This window comes from Elephas maximus, chromosome 1 (genome assembly GCF_024166365.1).
Source record: "Elephas maximus indicus isolate mEleMax1 chromosome 1, mEleMax1 primary haplotype, whole genome shotgun sequence".
Taxonomy (NCBI): domain Eukaryota; kingdom Metazoa; phylum Chordata; class Mammalia; order Proboscidea; family Elephantidae; genus Elephas; species Elephas maximus.
The window spans coordinates 172,292,595-172,307,643 of NC_064819.1; the positions used below are offsets into that span (position 1 = coordinate 172,292,595).

At 40.4% G+C, this 15,049-nt stretch overlaps 1 protein-coding gene across 1 annotated transcript in view; it reads left to right on the forward strand.

Annotated features, from left to right (window-relative positions):
- CRYBG1 (crystallin beta-gamma domain containing 1) overlaps positions 1-6,844 on the forward strand; it is a 246,296-nt gene extending 239,452 nt beyond the window's left edge. The window contains exons 21-22 of the mRNA XM_049898281.1: positions 1,144-1,306; positions 6,524-6,844. Of these exons, the coding sequence (XP_049754238.1) occupies positions 1,144-1,306; positions 6,524-6,612 (252 nt within the window). The 3' untranslated portion in view covers positions 6,613-6,844. The remainder of the gene's footprint in view (positions 1-1,143; positions 1,307-6,523) is intronic.
- The last annotated feature ends 8,205 nt before the right edge of the window (positions 6,845-15,049 follow it).

Sequence of the window (15,049 nt, forward strand, 5' to 3'; positions counted from 1 at the left end):
ATTCTTTTTTACTCCTTGATTTTATGGGCTTGACTCTTTGCTCCTGAATTTTTTTTAAACTTGGTGCCCCATGAGTCAGCAGAAGGCATACATCTTGTGAAAGGGAACACAGCTTGTTAGTTAGGTCTCTTTTGCTTGAGGGAGAATCATCCTTTCAGTAAACAGAAGTACTGTTTTGACGTGCATAACAGAAATAGCACGAGAAACAGAAGTAGCTGTAATACAGAAGCATAAAAAAGCCACCAACTTCTAACTTTGAATTATTTTAAGCAGTTGAAGAAAATGGTGCCTTTCATCAATGATTTCTCACAAACATTTCATTGAAGCCATTTAACAACTTTGAATTCAGTAGGTCAGTGAGAAAATGTAAAGCATACAAGATCATCACAATCCTTTTATTTCAATAGAGTAGTATGCTTTTAATAAGCATTTCTATAGTAGTCTGTGTTAGGGTCATGTATATGACTGCCATACATTATTTATATATTATGGGTAGATTCACTGCAGAGGACTCACAAAAGCTTTGCATTAAGCCATCCTCTAGTGATTTGTGTTCTTCCTCTTTTTATAGTTTCATAGCATGCCTTTTTAGAAAATTTTAGACTCTGTTCATGAAGGAAAGACAAGAGAAGTAAATAAATGCAATTTCAAGTTTTACGTGGATAAAATACCTTTTCAGCCACTCTTGTGCAACGACAGCCTTCAGCGTTAGAGGTACAGTCAGAAGCGGGAAGGGCAGGATGAGCAGAGGTGGGTACCTGGGGAGATGGAGCTGCACACCTAGCCTCAGATCACAGGCACTTCTGAGAGGGAAAAGCACCATCACGGGCAGCTGTGTTGTTCTGAGGCTTTCCATGCTAGTAAGATAGTCTCACAAAGGGCAGACGTTTCCTATGATGTACAAGAACAGAGAATGTTTTCTCCACTCAGGTTATCTGAAATATTAGTTGTCTGATTTTGGCATAAATATTTGTTGTCTGATCCTAGCTACCTTGGCTGAAAGTTGAAATGCATGTGGGGTAAATGAAACTAGGAACTAAGATAATTTAAACAAAAAAAAAAACAATTTTAACAGGGCAATAATTGCTATGAGATCTAAACGTGTTTCCATGTCTAAGATGTATTGTCTTTTCCACTGAGCAGATAGCGGAAGACTGCTGCCTGACCATCGTGGGCAGCCTGGTCACATCCGGCTCTAAGCTGGGCCTGGCCCTTGACCAGGATGTTGACAGCCAGTTCTGGAGCATGAAGTCGGATGGCAGAATCTACAGCAAGTTGAAGCCAAATTTAGTTTTAGATGTCAAAGGTAAGGATCATGTGTTTTCCTTATTCAACTAAATATATTCTTGAAAAAAATATAAATTATATATATTCTTAGTTCTTGAAAATCATGAGTATAATATCATTAATAATAGTAACAGAGCCCTTGCTATGTGCCAGGCACTCACTGTGCTAAGCAGTTTACATACATTATTTCATGTGATTGTCACAGCAACCCTAAGAGGTGAATGTTATCTACCTACCCCCATTTTATAGCCACAGAAACTGAGGCTCAGAGGGGTTAATCAATTTGGCCATGATCTCAAACCCATAAGTGCTGAGCTAGAATCTGACTTCACACCATTTGTTTTATTATAACAGTGTTAGACTAAAAATCACCAGCTAAGAGCTTGTAATCTCAGTCAGTGTAGTTGATGATTCTCATGTATGTGCATGTAAGTTTGTATCACAAAGATCTAAAAGGCACTTGCTTACAGTGTTATTCCTTAAAACAAACAACACAGCCAGGAGGATTTCAAGTGAACCTGTGTTCAAAACCGGTTAATCCGGAGCAAGCTGGTGGTGCCCGGGGAAGAACAAGACTTAGGCCAAACCAAACCCATTGCCGTCCACTCCATTCTGACTCATAGCGACCCTACAGGACAGAATAGAACTGCCCCACAGAGTTTCCCAGGCTGTAAATCTTTACAGAAGCAGACTGCCACATCTTTCTCCTGTGGAGCGGCCAGTGGGTTTGAACCTTCAACCCTAAATTTACACCAGTGGTTCTCAAACTGTATCTACATCAGAATCACCTGGAGGGCTTATTAAATCACAGATTACCAGGCCTCATCCTTAGATTCTCTGATTCAATAGGTCCAGAATGGAGCCTGACAATTGGTATTTCTAACAAGTACCCAGGTGATGCTGATGCCCCTGGTCTGGGGACCCCTCTTGGAGAACCACTGATAATAATTTTAAAACAGCATAAAAGAAAAAAAAAAAAAAACTGACCTAGTCTAGACATGGGAATTCAGTGAACTATTGCTGCCGCTGGCAAGCAAATGAAAGTGTGTTTTATTCATGTCATCCAGGGTGATTTTGCTTTAAATTGTTAATTGGCACTTTTCTATTCCCTCTCAAGAAAGCCAGCATGATTATGTTTTATCAGTTTAGTGAAACACTGATAATGTAACCCATACTAGGCCACATACTTCCTTTTAAATCATCGCTAGAAGTTGGCTCGATTTTAATCAGGGCTCTAGGCCAATGCCCGGGCCCTGGTGGCAAAGTGGTTAAGTGTTCAGCTGCTAACCAAAAGGTTGGCAGTTGGAATCCACCAGCCACTCCTTGGAAACCCTGTGGAGCAGTTTACTATGTCCTAGAGGGTCATTATGAGTCGAAATCGACTCAACAGCAGTAAGTCATGGGTCAGGCCAGTGCCATTTTTAACTAAAAAATTATGATGTAGGGGTAAGGAAACAGCTATAATCTGGCTTTCATATAACGCTTCTGGATAATGGAGAATACGCCTGAAGGTTTTTCATCAGGGGCTGGGGAAGTGAATGGGGACAGAAGTGGCTGAGTTGCTGCTGGAGGATCTCCAGGTGGGCTGAGTTGCCCATCTGTTTAACAATTGGATTAGAATTCACAAAGGCCCTGAGAAGTTGGAAAGGTGCTGGGAGGCAAACAGATTAAATTTAATGAAGGCAAAGGCAGAGTACTATATTTGGAGCACACAAACTGAGCTATATAACTATAGGCTGAGTGGAGACCAAAAATCATTCATTGTATAAAAAGCAAGTAGGACTCTTGGAAAAAGAAAATAAATGCAGCCTTCAGAAAATGAATGGTAATATATAGCATACCTCATTCACATTACATTTGTACAACAGATTTGCTGTTATATAGATAGATATAATACACCCATTTTACAGATAATCAACCTGAGTTTCAAACTGATTTAAGAATCACTCCAGCAGACATTTCTTTATTCTTATTTTAATCAGCTTTGTTGAAGTGAGGATCCTCATTATATAGGTTTCAGAAACCTCCACAGAAATCCAAGAAATGTAACTTGAGTTGGGAAAATGGAGCTTATGATGAAATGTTAGAAAATTTAGGCTATTTAGTCCCAAAAGGAGAAGGCTGAACAAACCTGGTTCTTACAAATGGGATCAGCTTTCTGTGTCCAGGGTTTAGGTCACTGTAATCCTTGTGAGCTAGTCTCTTGGGTAGGGCATTTCTTCTTTTATTCTTTTAACAAGTATTCATTGGGTACCCACTATGTGGCAGGCTCTGGGCTAGACACCGAAGGTACTAAAAAGTGAACAAATGGATACTTTTTGGCTTCATAAAATTTATACTCTAGAAGCTCCAAGAATAGAGGATTTTTTTTTTTTTTCTCATTTGCTACATTAGCAATGGAACAGGAGTAAGGATACCTGGCTTCTAGCCTTGGCTCTGGAGTGAACTGTGAGATTCTAGGAGATACCTCCTTAGGGCTTAACTCGAAAACTCCAAGGGCCTTTCCTAAAATGTCTTATAAATTAGTTGAGTGCCTCATGAGTAAATATGATAGCCTGTCGGTAGCTAGCATGGTAGCACTAACCTAGTGCCTTGAGTGGATTTCAACGCGTAGCAACCCTACAGGACAGGGTAGGCCTGCCCCCAAGGGTTTCCAAAGCGGTAATCTTTACGGAAGCAGAGTGTCACATCTTTCTCCCGTGGAGCAGCTGGTAGGTTCAAACTACAAACCTTTTAGTTATCAGCCAAGGACTTAACCACTGCACCACCAGGGCTCTTGGTAAACCCAGACCCTGGGTAGCTGCTATAATTAATTCCTTTTAAGCTGAATTTGTCTCAGCATGTAAGAGAATGATGCCATCTAGTGGACATCAGAGAGTAGGGCTACATAGTCCACAAACTGCAAGGGAAAGTATACTTAGTAGGAGACTCTGATTTTCATTAGGTTCAAATACTGAACCATTCATTGCCTATTAAAATTGCTATAAGATTTATTACAACAAGTGTCTTTTTTCTAAACTATCTCCCAGTGTTTGAGGAATTATCTGTTTTGGTAGACAGTCACATATTATTCTGGAAACGCTGGTGGCGTGGTGGTGAAGAGCTCTGGCTGCTAACTAAAAAGTCGGCAGTTCGAATCCACCAGGCACCCCTTGGAAACCCTATGGGGCAGTTCTACTCTGTCCTATAGGGTTGCTATGAGTCAGAACAGACTTGACAGCAATGGGTTTGGTTTTATTTTAATTTTTATTTTACCAGACTATATTATGACAACAGTGTAGACTGATTCTTGCCAATTAAAAAAGAAAAAAAATCAAAAGTCTGGAATGATTTGAATTCTTCCCAAAGGCAGAAGGATGAATCCATTATTTCTCAAGAACTTTCTGGTCTTCATGACTCTATTTAGATTTATGATACACAGAAACCAGGGCTTTGAACCGGTTCTATGTGGTTCAGTCATAGCCGACAGAAAACTAATGCTAAAATACTATAATCGGAAGAAAGAAAAAGAGACACTGTGACCTTAACATAAGACTTTCTGAAATCTCAGTGGAGTATTGTGTGTGTGTGTGTAGTGGAATTCGGGCACGGTACTGGTAGTAGCAGTTTTTTTTCCTTTGCAAACTTATACATAAAAGGCGTAAGGCATCTTGCCCTTGTATTCTATATGACATATCTAGCTGCATGGAAGCTCTAAATTATCGATGATAAGCCTATTTCTTACAAGAAGAGTATAAGAGATTTTCCTTTCCCAACTACCTAGATGTAGGTTTATTGCACAGGTTTTCAGACCTTTCTGATTTTTTATAAATGCTTGAAAGGAGAATACTTAGTTCTTCTTGGCCTGAGGGCAAACCATGATTTCCATACCAGTCACACTTACCCTCCATCTGGATACAGATTTGTATTGCGACCGGGGCTTTGGTGATATAATCTGGGCGCAGAGACATGCTAAAGAAAGGATAAGGTATATGAAAGGATGTTTATTCCACACTGGAAAAAACATCAGATAACCCTTTCTTTTGATGATACTTCTCCATTGAAAGGAGAAGCCATGGGACTATTTTTAGCATTAAAATATTTTAAATATTCAGGAAGCACCCTTGGAAAATTTTCTTACAGACATTCTGGCGGAAGGGAATTTGTGGGGATCATGTTACTAGTTTTACAGTGAAACCCGGCAGCTTAATGGCTATGAAGTTTTACACACCAAAGCCTGGGAGTTCCCAGCAGTGGCACTGTTACCTTGTCCATCTCAAACATCCCCTTTGGCCTAACATAGCTGTTCTTCATTGTGTGTTAGTTTTAAAAATAATTTGTTGTTGTTGAAAATATACACAGCAAAAAATATACCAGTTCAACAATGTCTACATATAAAATTTAGTGACATTGATTACATTAACTTGTATAACCATTCTCACCATCCTTTTCCAAATTATTCCTCTACCATTAACATAAACTCACTGCCCCCTGAGCTTTCTCTCTAACCTTTAGAGTGCCTGTTATCAGTCTGATCCCATATATACCATTCTTTAAAAGAGCGCAAAGCTCAAGACAGACATTTTTTTTTTATGGTTTAAAGAGGACTTCAGAGGATATTTTTGGTTTCAGGTTTAAAGATTATCTCGGGGCAATAGTTTTGGGGTTTCATCCAGCTTCTATGGCTCCAGAAATTCTGGATTACATGAGAATTTCAAATTCTATTCTGTATTTTCCCCTTTTTGATCAGGATTCTTCTATAGACTCTTTGATCAAAATGTTCAATAATAATAGCCAGGCACCATCCAGTCTGTTCTTCATGCCAAAAAATATTCCTCCTAAAAACCATACACAATCACCCACCACCAGGTCTGCCTGCTTTTTCCTCCCTGGTAGCTCAAATCCATGATCTCACCACCGAATAGATTGTACAATCTCTTTGCTCCTTTTCCCTTCTCAAGATTTTTTCTCCTTGCTACCCCCAATTTCAGACATTTTAAGTATGATTTTTTTTTTTTTTTTTATGCACTAGCACTTAAGACTGTAATAGAAAAAGGAGCCCTTTGATATAGGATATCCTGTGTGAAGGATGCTGGAGTATTAGAACAGCCTGTAGTAGAATGGCCCTCTCATCCTATGAGCGTGTTTAGAGCTTTCCTCCCTTGCGACAGTATTTTTATACCCTGTATACTCTCATTATATTGGAGTTGTGATAAACTATGTCTGCTAAAGCATAGTTTTCTTTTCTTTTTTTCAGGGGGTGCACAGTATGATCAAAATCACATTATCCTCAACACTGGCAGCAAAGAGAAGTTAACACAAGTGTGGGAAGCCTTGGTCCTGTAAACCTGAAGAAAGAATGCAACACCAGTCTTTCTGGGGGGCCTTCCAGACACCTTATTATGATTTCTTTTTTAAAAAGGAGCAGTGCTGATGGAAGAGCCAAGAGGAAAGATGGAGCTACTCCTTCACTAATTCTAAATGCAATCTTGAATCACATTGCTATATGCCCAGGGGAGGTGTCTCATCTTTTCAAAAGACTCTAATAATTTTAAACCAATATTTTGTCCTTCTTTCATTTCTTGTGTTTCACTTCCTTTCAGTAGCTGTTTAAACAGGTTGTCTCATGAACAGCTTTTGGTGTTTTTAAAAAAGGTTGTATCAAAACTTCAGGACTGTAAATTTTAAATTATTTCCAAAGACAGTGACAGGAGAGAGTATGAACAAATTTACCGGCTTTGTGGACCTACAAATCCCTTACACGTCAACAGAAAGGGTAAAAGCTTAAGTCTGTAAGGTGGAAGACTATTTACTATTAGGGAAGAAATACTTCATTAGGCTTGTAATTTAGTCCTTGACCTTGCTTTTCCTATAATCATTAATTATGCTGTACAGCAAAGTAAGGATGGCCTTATATATTCGGACATATTTTAAAGAATTGAATAAGTATAAACAAAATATGATTTTCCTCCAGTTAATATTAAAAATTAGTAAATTGGCAAGTCCATATCTGCTAACATCTATTAGCAGGATTTGGGCTATTTTAATTCACTCGTGGGCTGCCCTAGAATGTCACAAATGAGCATTGCTTAATGCCTTTCTCACAGATGCTACCGGAACAGTATTACCACCATCTAATTTATTTTTATTTTTAATTTATTAGCCCATCCTTACTCACCTACAGCTAGTGCTTCATCAACGCTCAATCCTGCCTCAGGTCTCTTGGCCTAATTTCCTGCCTGCCAATCAGGTTCATGGGCACAAGGCCCTGCACGGGGCTGACTTCCCTGTAGCGTTCCACAGCAGCGCTCCTGGGCGAAGACTGCTGGTGGAACAGCCTTGGCATGCGGTTACTGGAGCCCCTAGCGTCACTGACTTCTGGCAGCAGAACCTCGAGGTGCAGAAGTCAAGAGGGTGACTAGCAATTCCTCCAGAAAGTGAAGCAAAGCAGACCTTAGGGAATGTTTCTTGGTTGAATCTGAGAACTCTGAAAATCCTACAATGCAGCATGTCAAGAAAGAAAACTGAAAATATTTAACTGCTGACAATACACTGGCCCAGATGGTACTGTTCAAACACAGGGTTCTAGTTTTGAACGAAGCTGACAAACGTTCCTTGAATAGATACTTCCCCTTTTTGTCCTCCTCATCACTGAATATTGGGGCTTTTGTCAAAGGTAGAACGAATCTTATATCCTTTTCAAGTCTGTTCAAGTGTGTTTCCAATTCGGAAATTCTGATTCTCTCTGGAGTCTATGGCAGGCAATTATGGTCGTCAGAACAGTTTATTGTCAGTTTTCAAAGAAAATTCACACAGGTACAACAGCAGCCATCATGTCTGTCTTGTTCTTAGAGTATAGCTCGGATTCTTAGGCCTTTTGTGTGTATCATTACAGTATGGTGGGGAAGACATTCTACAATAGCCTGTGTTGAATTATCTCTTGCATAAATTTGTTTCTGGTTAACTGTACTGATGAAATCTGGTAGAATCCATTCATTAGCCATCGTGTAACACTTCAAAGACAGTTACCTGGCATATTAGAAGCAAATGTCTGACTGATTAGGATGAGGCAGGTCTCAGGGGTGCTGGACTCACAGCAGGGAAAGTTTTGCTGACTACCCTCTTTCTGCACTCAAGGTCAAAAGGGGTATGCTCCACTTTCTGAGGGTGGAGGTAAGGGTGAGTCCCAGCTCATCCCCCCTGCCTCAAGTTTTTACCCTTCACTATCGCCTGGGAGCCTTCAAAGGAAAGGAGCTGAGATGGTTCCAGATGGAAGTCAAGAGCAGCTTATATTTCCAACTAGAAAAGTGCATTTTTTTTTTTTCCTCTCTTGAAATAAATGTGTACTGGTGAGAGCTGCAATTCATCCAACATGCTGCCAAATGAGTGACAAGAATAAACCAAGTAGAAAGTTACCTGAAACAGAGGTCTACACCAAAGCTAGAGGCTAGTATCTAAGGTGCAGTAATGGGAATGAGGACAACAGGACACAAAGAACATTTTAAATGAACAGAGGGACAGAGTAGAAGTACAAAAGCTCACACCACAACGGATTTACTGGCGAGATACCTAAAGGCAGGCATCTGAGTTCAGAAAGGAGCGCTTTAGGGCCTGCTGGAGTCCCCAGAAAAACTCTGAAACAGGTTTCAGATGTCGAAACAGGCCCAGCCCCTATGAAAAATTAAAAACAGTTGTTAGAAACTTCAACCCTATCTTTCAACTTAAAAAGTAAACAACTAAGTTGCTGGCCAGATTTTTTTTCATTTTTGTTATTTTTTATTGTGCTTCATGTGAATGTTTGCAGCTCAAGTTAATTTCTCATACAAAAATTTATACACATTTTTATGTGACCCTAGTTGCAATCCCTGTAATGTGACAGCACACTCCCCTTTCCATCCCTGGTTTCCCACGTCCATTCAACCAGCTCCTATCCCTTCCTGCCTTCTCATCCTGCCTTCGGCCAGGAGCTGTCCATTTAGTCTCATGTATCTACTTGAACTAAGAAGCACACTCTTCATGAGTATGACTTTATGTTTTATACTCCAGTCTAATCTTTGTCTGAAATGTTGACTTCGGGAATGGTTTTAGTTCTGGGTTAAGAGACAGTCTGGAGGCCATGTCTTCTGGGGTTCCTCTAGTCTCAGACCATTAAGTCTGGTCTTTTTTAGGTGAATTTGAGTTCTGTATCCCGCTTTTTTCCTGCTCCATCAGGGACTCTGTTGTGTTCCCTATCAGGGCGTCACTGGTGATAGCCGCGCACCATCTATTTCTTCTGGTCTCAAGCTGAGGAAGTCTCTGCTTTACGTGCCCCTTTTGACCCTGGGGCGTAGTGGTTAAGTGCTACAGCTGCTAACCAAAGGGCCGGCAGTTTGAATCTGCCAGGCGCTCCTTGGGAACTCTATGAGGCAGTTTTACTGTCCTGTAGGGTCACTATGAGTCGGAATTGACTCAATGGCACTGGGTTTGGGTTTTGGGTTTGTCTGTTGGGCTAATATTTTCCTTGTGTCTTTGGTGTTTTTCATTCTCCTTTGCTCCAGGTGGGCTGGGACTAACTGCATCTTAGATGGCTGCTCGCTAGCTTTTAAGACCCCAGACGCAACTCACCAAAGTGGGATGCAGAACATCTTCTTAATAACTTTGTTATGCCAATTGACCTAGATGTCTCCAGAAACCACGGGCCCCAGACCCTGCCCCTACTACTCTGTCCCTCAAAGTGTTTGGCCGTGTTCAAGGAATGTCTTAGCTTTTGGTTTAATCCAGTTGTGCTGACATCCCCTGTATTGTGTGTTGTCCTTCCCTTCACCTAAGACAACTCCCTGGTGGCATAGTGGTTAAGAGCTACAGCTGCGAACCAAAAGGTATGCAGTTTGAATCCACCCGGTGCTTCTTGGAAACTCTACGGGACAGTTCTACTTTTTCCTGTAGGGTCACTATGAGTTGGAATCGACTCAACAGCACCGGGTTTGATTTTTGGTTTTGGTATCTAGTTAGTGAATTCTCCCCACCCTTGTAACCATAAAAGAATGTTTCCTTCTGGGTTTAAACCTTTTCTTGAGTTCTTATAATAGTGGTCTCATACAATATTTGTTCTTTTGTGACTAATTTCACTCAGCATAATGCCTTCCAGATTCATTCATGTTATATTTTGCAGATTGATCATTGATCTTTATTGTTGCGTAGTATTCCATTGTGTGTATGTGGCATAATTTATCCACTCATCTGTTGATGGGCACCTAGGTTGTTTCCAACTTTTTGCTATTGTAAGCAGTGCTGCAGTGAACATGGGTGTGCATATACCTATTTGTGTGATGGCTCTTATTTCTATGGGTATATCCCAAAGAGTGGGACTGTTACATCGTATGGTACTTCTATTTCTAGCTTTTTTTTTTTTAATAACTTTTATTAAGCTTCAAGTGAACGTTTACAAATCCAATCAGTCTGTCACATATAAGTTTACATACATCTCACTCCCTACTCCCACTTGCTCTCCCCCTCTTGAGTCAGCCCTTTCAGTCTCTCCTTTCTTGACAATTTTGCCGGCTTCCCTCTCTCTCTATCCTCCCATCCCCTCTCCAGACAAGAGTTGCCAACACAATCTCAAGTGTCCACCTGATATAATTAGCTCACTCTTCATCAGCGTCTCTCTCCCACCCGCTGACCAGTCCCTTTCATGTCTGATGAGTTGTCTTCGGGGATGGTTCCTGTCCTGTGCCAACAGAAGGTCTGGGGACCATGGCCGCCGGGATTCCTCAAGTCTCAGTCAGACCATTAAGTTTGGTCTTTTTATGAGAATTTGGGGTCTGTATCCCACTGATCTCCTGCTCCCTCAGGGGTCCTCTGCTGTGCTCCCTGTCAGGGCAGTCATCGATTGTGGCCGGGCACCAACTAGTTCTTCTGGTCTCAGGATGATGTAGGTCTCTGGTTCATGTGGCCCTTTCTGTCTCTTGGGCTCTTAGTTGTCGTGTGGCCTTGGTGTTCTTCATTTTCCTTTGCTCCAGGTGGGTTGAGACCAATTGATGCATCTTAGATGGCCGCTTATTAGCATTTAAGACCCCAGATGCCACATTTCAAAGTGGGATGCAGAATAATTTCATAATAGAATTATTTTGCCAATTGACTTAGAAGTCCCCTCAAACCATGTTCCCCAGACCCCCGCGCTTGCTCCGCTGACCTTTGAAGCATTCATTTTATCCCGGAAACTTCTTTGCTTTTGGTCCAGTCCAATTGAGCTGACCTTCCATGTATTGAGTGTTGTCTTTCCCTTCACCTAAAGCAGTTCTTATCTACTGATTAATCAATAAAAAAACCCTCTCCCACCCTCCCTCCCTCCCCGACTCGTAACCACAAAAGTATGTGTTCTTCTCAGGTTTACTGTTTCTCAAGATCTTATAATAGTGGTCTTATACAATATTTGTCCTTTTGCCTCTAATTTTGCTCAGCATAATGCCTTCCATGTTATGAAATGTTTCAGAGATTCGTCACTGTTCTTTATCGATGCGTAGTATTCCATTGTGTGAATATACCACAATTTATTTACCCATTCATCCGTGGATGGACACCTTGGTTGCTTCCAACTTTTTGCTATTGTAAACAGAGCTGCAATAAACATGGGTGTGCATATATCTGTTTGTATGAAGGCTCTTGTATCTCTAGGGTATATTCCCAGGAGTGGGATTTCTGGGTTGTATGGTAGTTCTATTTCTAACTGTTTAAGATAACGCCAGATAGATTTCCAAAGTGGTTGTACCATTTTACATTCCCACCAGCAGTGTATGAGAGTTCCAATCTCTCCGCAGCCTCTCCAACATTTATTATTTTGTGTTTTTTGGATTAATGCCAGCCTTGCTGGTGTGAGATGGAATCTCATCGTAGTTTTAATTTGCATTTCTCTAATGGCTAATGATCGAGAGCATTTTCTCATGTATCTGTTGGCTGCCTGAATATCTTCTTTAGTGAAATGTGTGTTCATATCCTTTGCCCACTTCTTGATTGGGTTGTTTGTCTTTTTGTGGTTGAGTTTTGACAGAATCATGTAGATTTTAGAGATCAGGCGCTGGTCGGAGATGTCATAGCTGAAAATTCTTTCCCAATCTGTAGGTGGTTATTTCTAGCTTTTTAAGGCAGCACCAAATCGATTTTCAAAGTGGTTGTACCATTTTATATTCCCACCAGCAGTGTGTAAGTGTTCCAGTCTCTCCACAGCCTCTCCAGCATTTATTATTTTGTGTTTTTTGGATTAATGCCAGCCTTGTTGGGGTGAGATGGTATCTCATTGTAGTTTTGATTTGCATTTCTCTGACGGCTAATGATCGTGAGCATTTCCTCATGTCTGTTAGCCACCTGAATGTCTCCTTTGGTGAAGTGCCTGTTCATATCCTTTTTCCATTTTTTAATTGGGTTATTTATCTTTTTGTTGAGGTTTTGCAGCATCCTGTAGATTTTAGAGATCATACCCTGATCGGATATGTCGTAGCCAAACATTTTTCCCCGTCTGTGGGTTGCCTTTTTACTCTTTTCATGAAGTCTTTGGATGAGCATAAGGGTTTGATTTTTCAGGAGCTCCCAGTTATCTAGTTTCTCTTCTGGTGTTGTGCATTGTTAGTTATGTTTTGTACTCTGTTTATGCCATGTATTAGGGCTCCTAGTGTTCTCCCTATATTTTCTTCCATGATCTTTATCGTTTTAGATTTTATATTTAGGTCTTTGATCCTTTTTGAGTTAGTTTTTGTACATAGTGTGAGGTATGGGTCATTTCATTTTTTTGCAGATGGACATCCAGTCTGCTGGCACCATTTGTTAAAGAGACTGTCTTTTCCCCATTTAATGAACTTTGGGCCTTTGTCAAATATCAGCTGCTCATCCGTGGATGAATTTACGTCTGGATTCTCAAGTCTGTTCCACTGGTCTATGTATCTGTTGTATTCGTACCAGGCTGGTTTGACTACTGTGGCAGTATAATAGGTTCTCAAATCGGGTATTGTGTGGCTTCTCACTTTGTTCTTCTTCTTCGGTAATGCTTTACTTATCCAGGGGTTCTTTCCTTTCCATATGAAGTTGGTGATTTGTTTCTTCACCTTGTTAAAAAATGTCACTGGAATGTGGACTGGGATTGCGTTGTATCTGTAGATCGCTTTGGATAGAACTGACGTTTTCACAATGTGGAGTCTTCCTATCCATGAGCATGGTATGTTTTTCCACGTATGTAGGTCTCTTTTGGTTTCGTGCAGTGGTGTCTTGTAGTTTTCTTTGTATAGGTAGGTCTTTTACGTTTCTGGTTAGATTTATTTCTAAGTGTTTTATCTTCTTGGGGGGTATTGTGAATGGTATTGATCTGGTGATTTCCTCTTTGAAGTTCTCTTTGTTGGCGTAGAGGAATCCCACTGATTTTTGTACGTTCATCTTGTATCCTGATACTTTCTTAAAATCTATTAGCTCCAATAGTTTTCTTGAGGATTCTTTGTGGTTTTCTGTGTATAAGATCATATCATATGCAAATAGGGATACTTTTACTTCTTCCTTGCTTAGTCATCAAGTGCTGCAGAAATACCACAAGTAGATGGCTTTAACAAACAGAAATTTGTTTCTTCACAGTAAAATAGGCTAAAGTCCAAATTCAGGGCATCAGCTCCAGGGAAAGGTTTTCTCTCTCTGTCGGCCTTCTTATCAATCTTCCCCTGTACTAGGAGCTTCTCTGCACAGGACCCTGAGTCCAAAGGATGCACTCTACTACTGGCACTGCTTTCTTGGTGGTATGAGGCCCCCGCGTCTCTCTGTTAGTTTCTCTCTTTTATATTTCAAAAGAGATTGCCTCAAGACACAATCCAATCTTGTAGATTGAGTCCTGCCTCACTAACACAACTGACACCCCCTCCCCATTAATATCAGAGAGGCAGGATTTAAAATCACATGATACCGGGAGTCATGGCCAAGCCAAATTGGAACATACATTTTGGGGGGTACATAATTCAGTCCATGACACTTACCAATTTGGATGTCCTTTATTTTTTTTCTTGCTTTACTGCTCTGGCTTGGGGCTCAAGCACAATGTTGAATAAGAGAGGTGATAAAGGGCATCCCTATCTGGTTCCCGTTCTCAAAGGGAATGCTTTCAGACTCTCTCCATTTAGGTGATGTTGGCTGTTGGCTTTGTATAAATGCCCTTTATTATGTTGAGAAATTTCCCTCTATTCCTATTTTGCTGAGAGTTTTTACCATGAATGCATGTTGGATTTTGTCAAATGCCTTTTCTGCATCAACTGATAAGATCATGTGGTTCTTATCTTTTATTTATGTGATGGATTACATCAATTGTTTTTCTAATGTTGAACCATTCCTGCATACCTGGTATGAATCCCACCTGGTCACGGTGAATTATTTTTTTGATATGTTATTGAATTCCATTGGCTAGAATTTTTTTGAGGATTTTTGCATCTGTGGTCATGAGGGATATTGATCTGTAATTTTTTTTGTGGTGTCTTTACCTGTTTTGGTATCAGGTTTATACTGGCTTCATAGAATGAGTTCAGAAGTATTCCATCCTTTCTATGCTCTGAAATACCTTTAGTAGTAGTGGTGTTAACTCTTCTCTGAAACTTTGGTAGAATTCTTCAGTGAACCGAGCAGGGCCACGGCTTTTTTTGTTGTTGTTGGGAGTTTTTAAATTACCTGTTCAATCTCTTCTTTCGTTGCAGGTTTATTTAGTTGTTCTACCTCAGTTTCTGTTAGTTTAGGTAGGTAGTGAATTTCCAGAAATTTGTCCATTTCAAATTTGTTGGAGTACAAT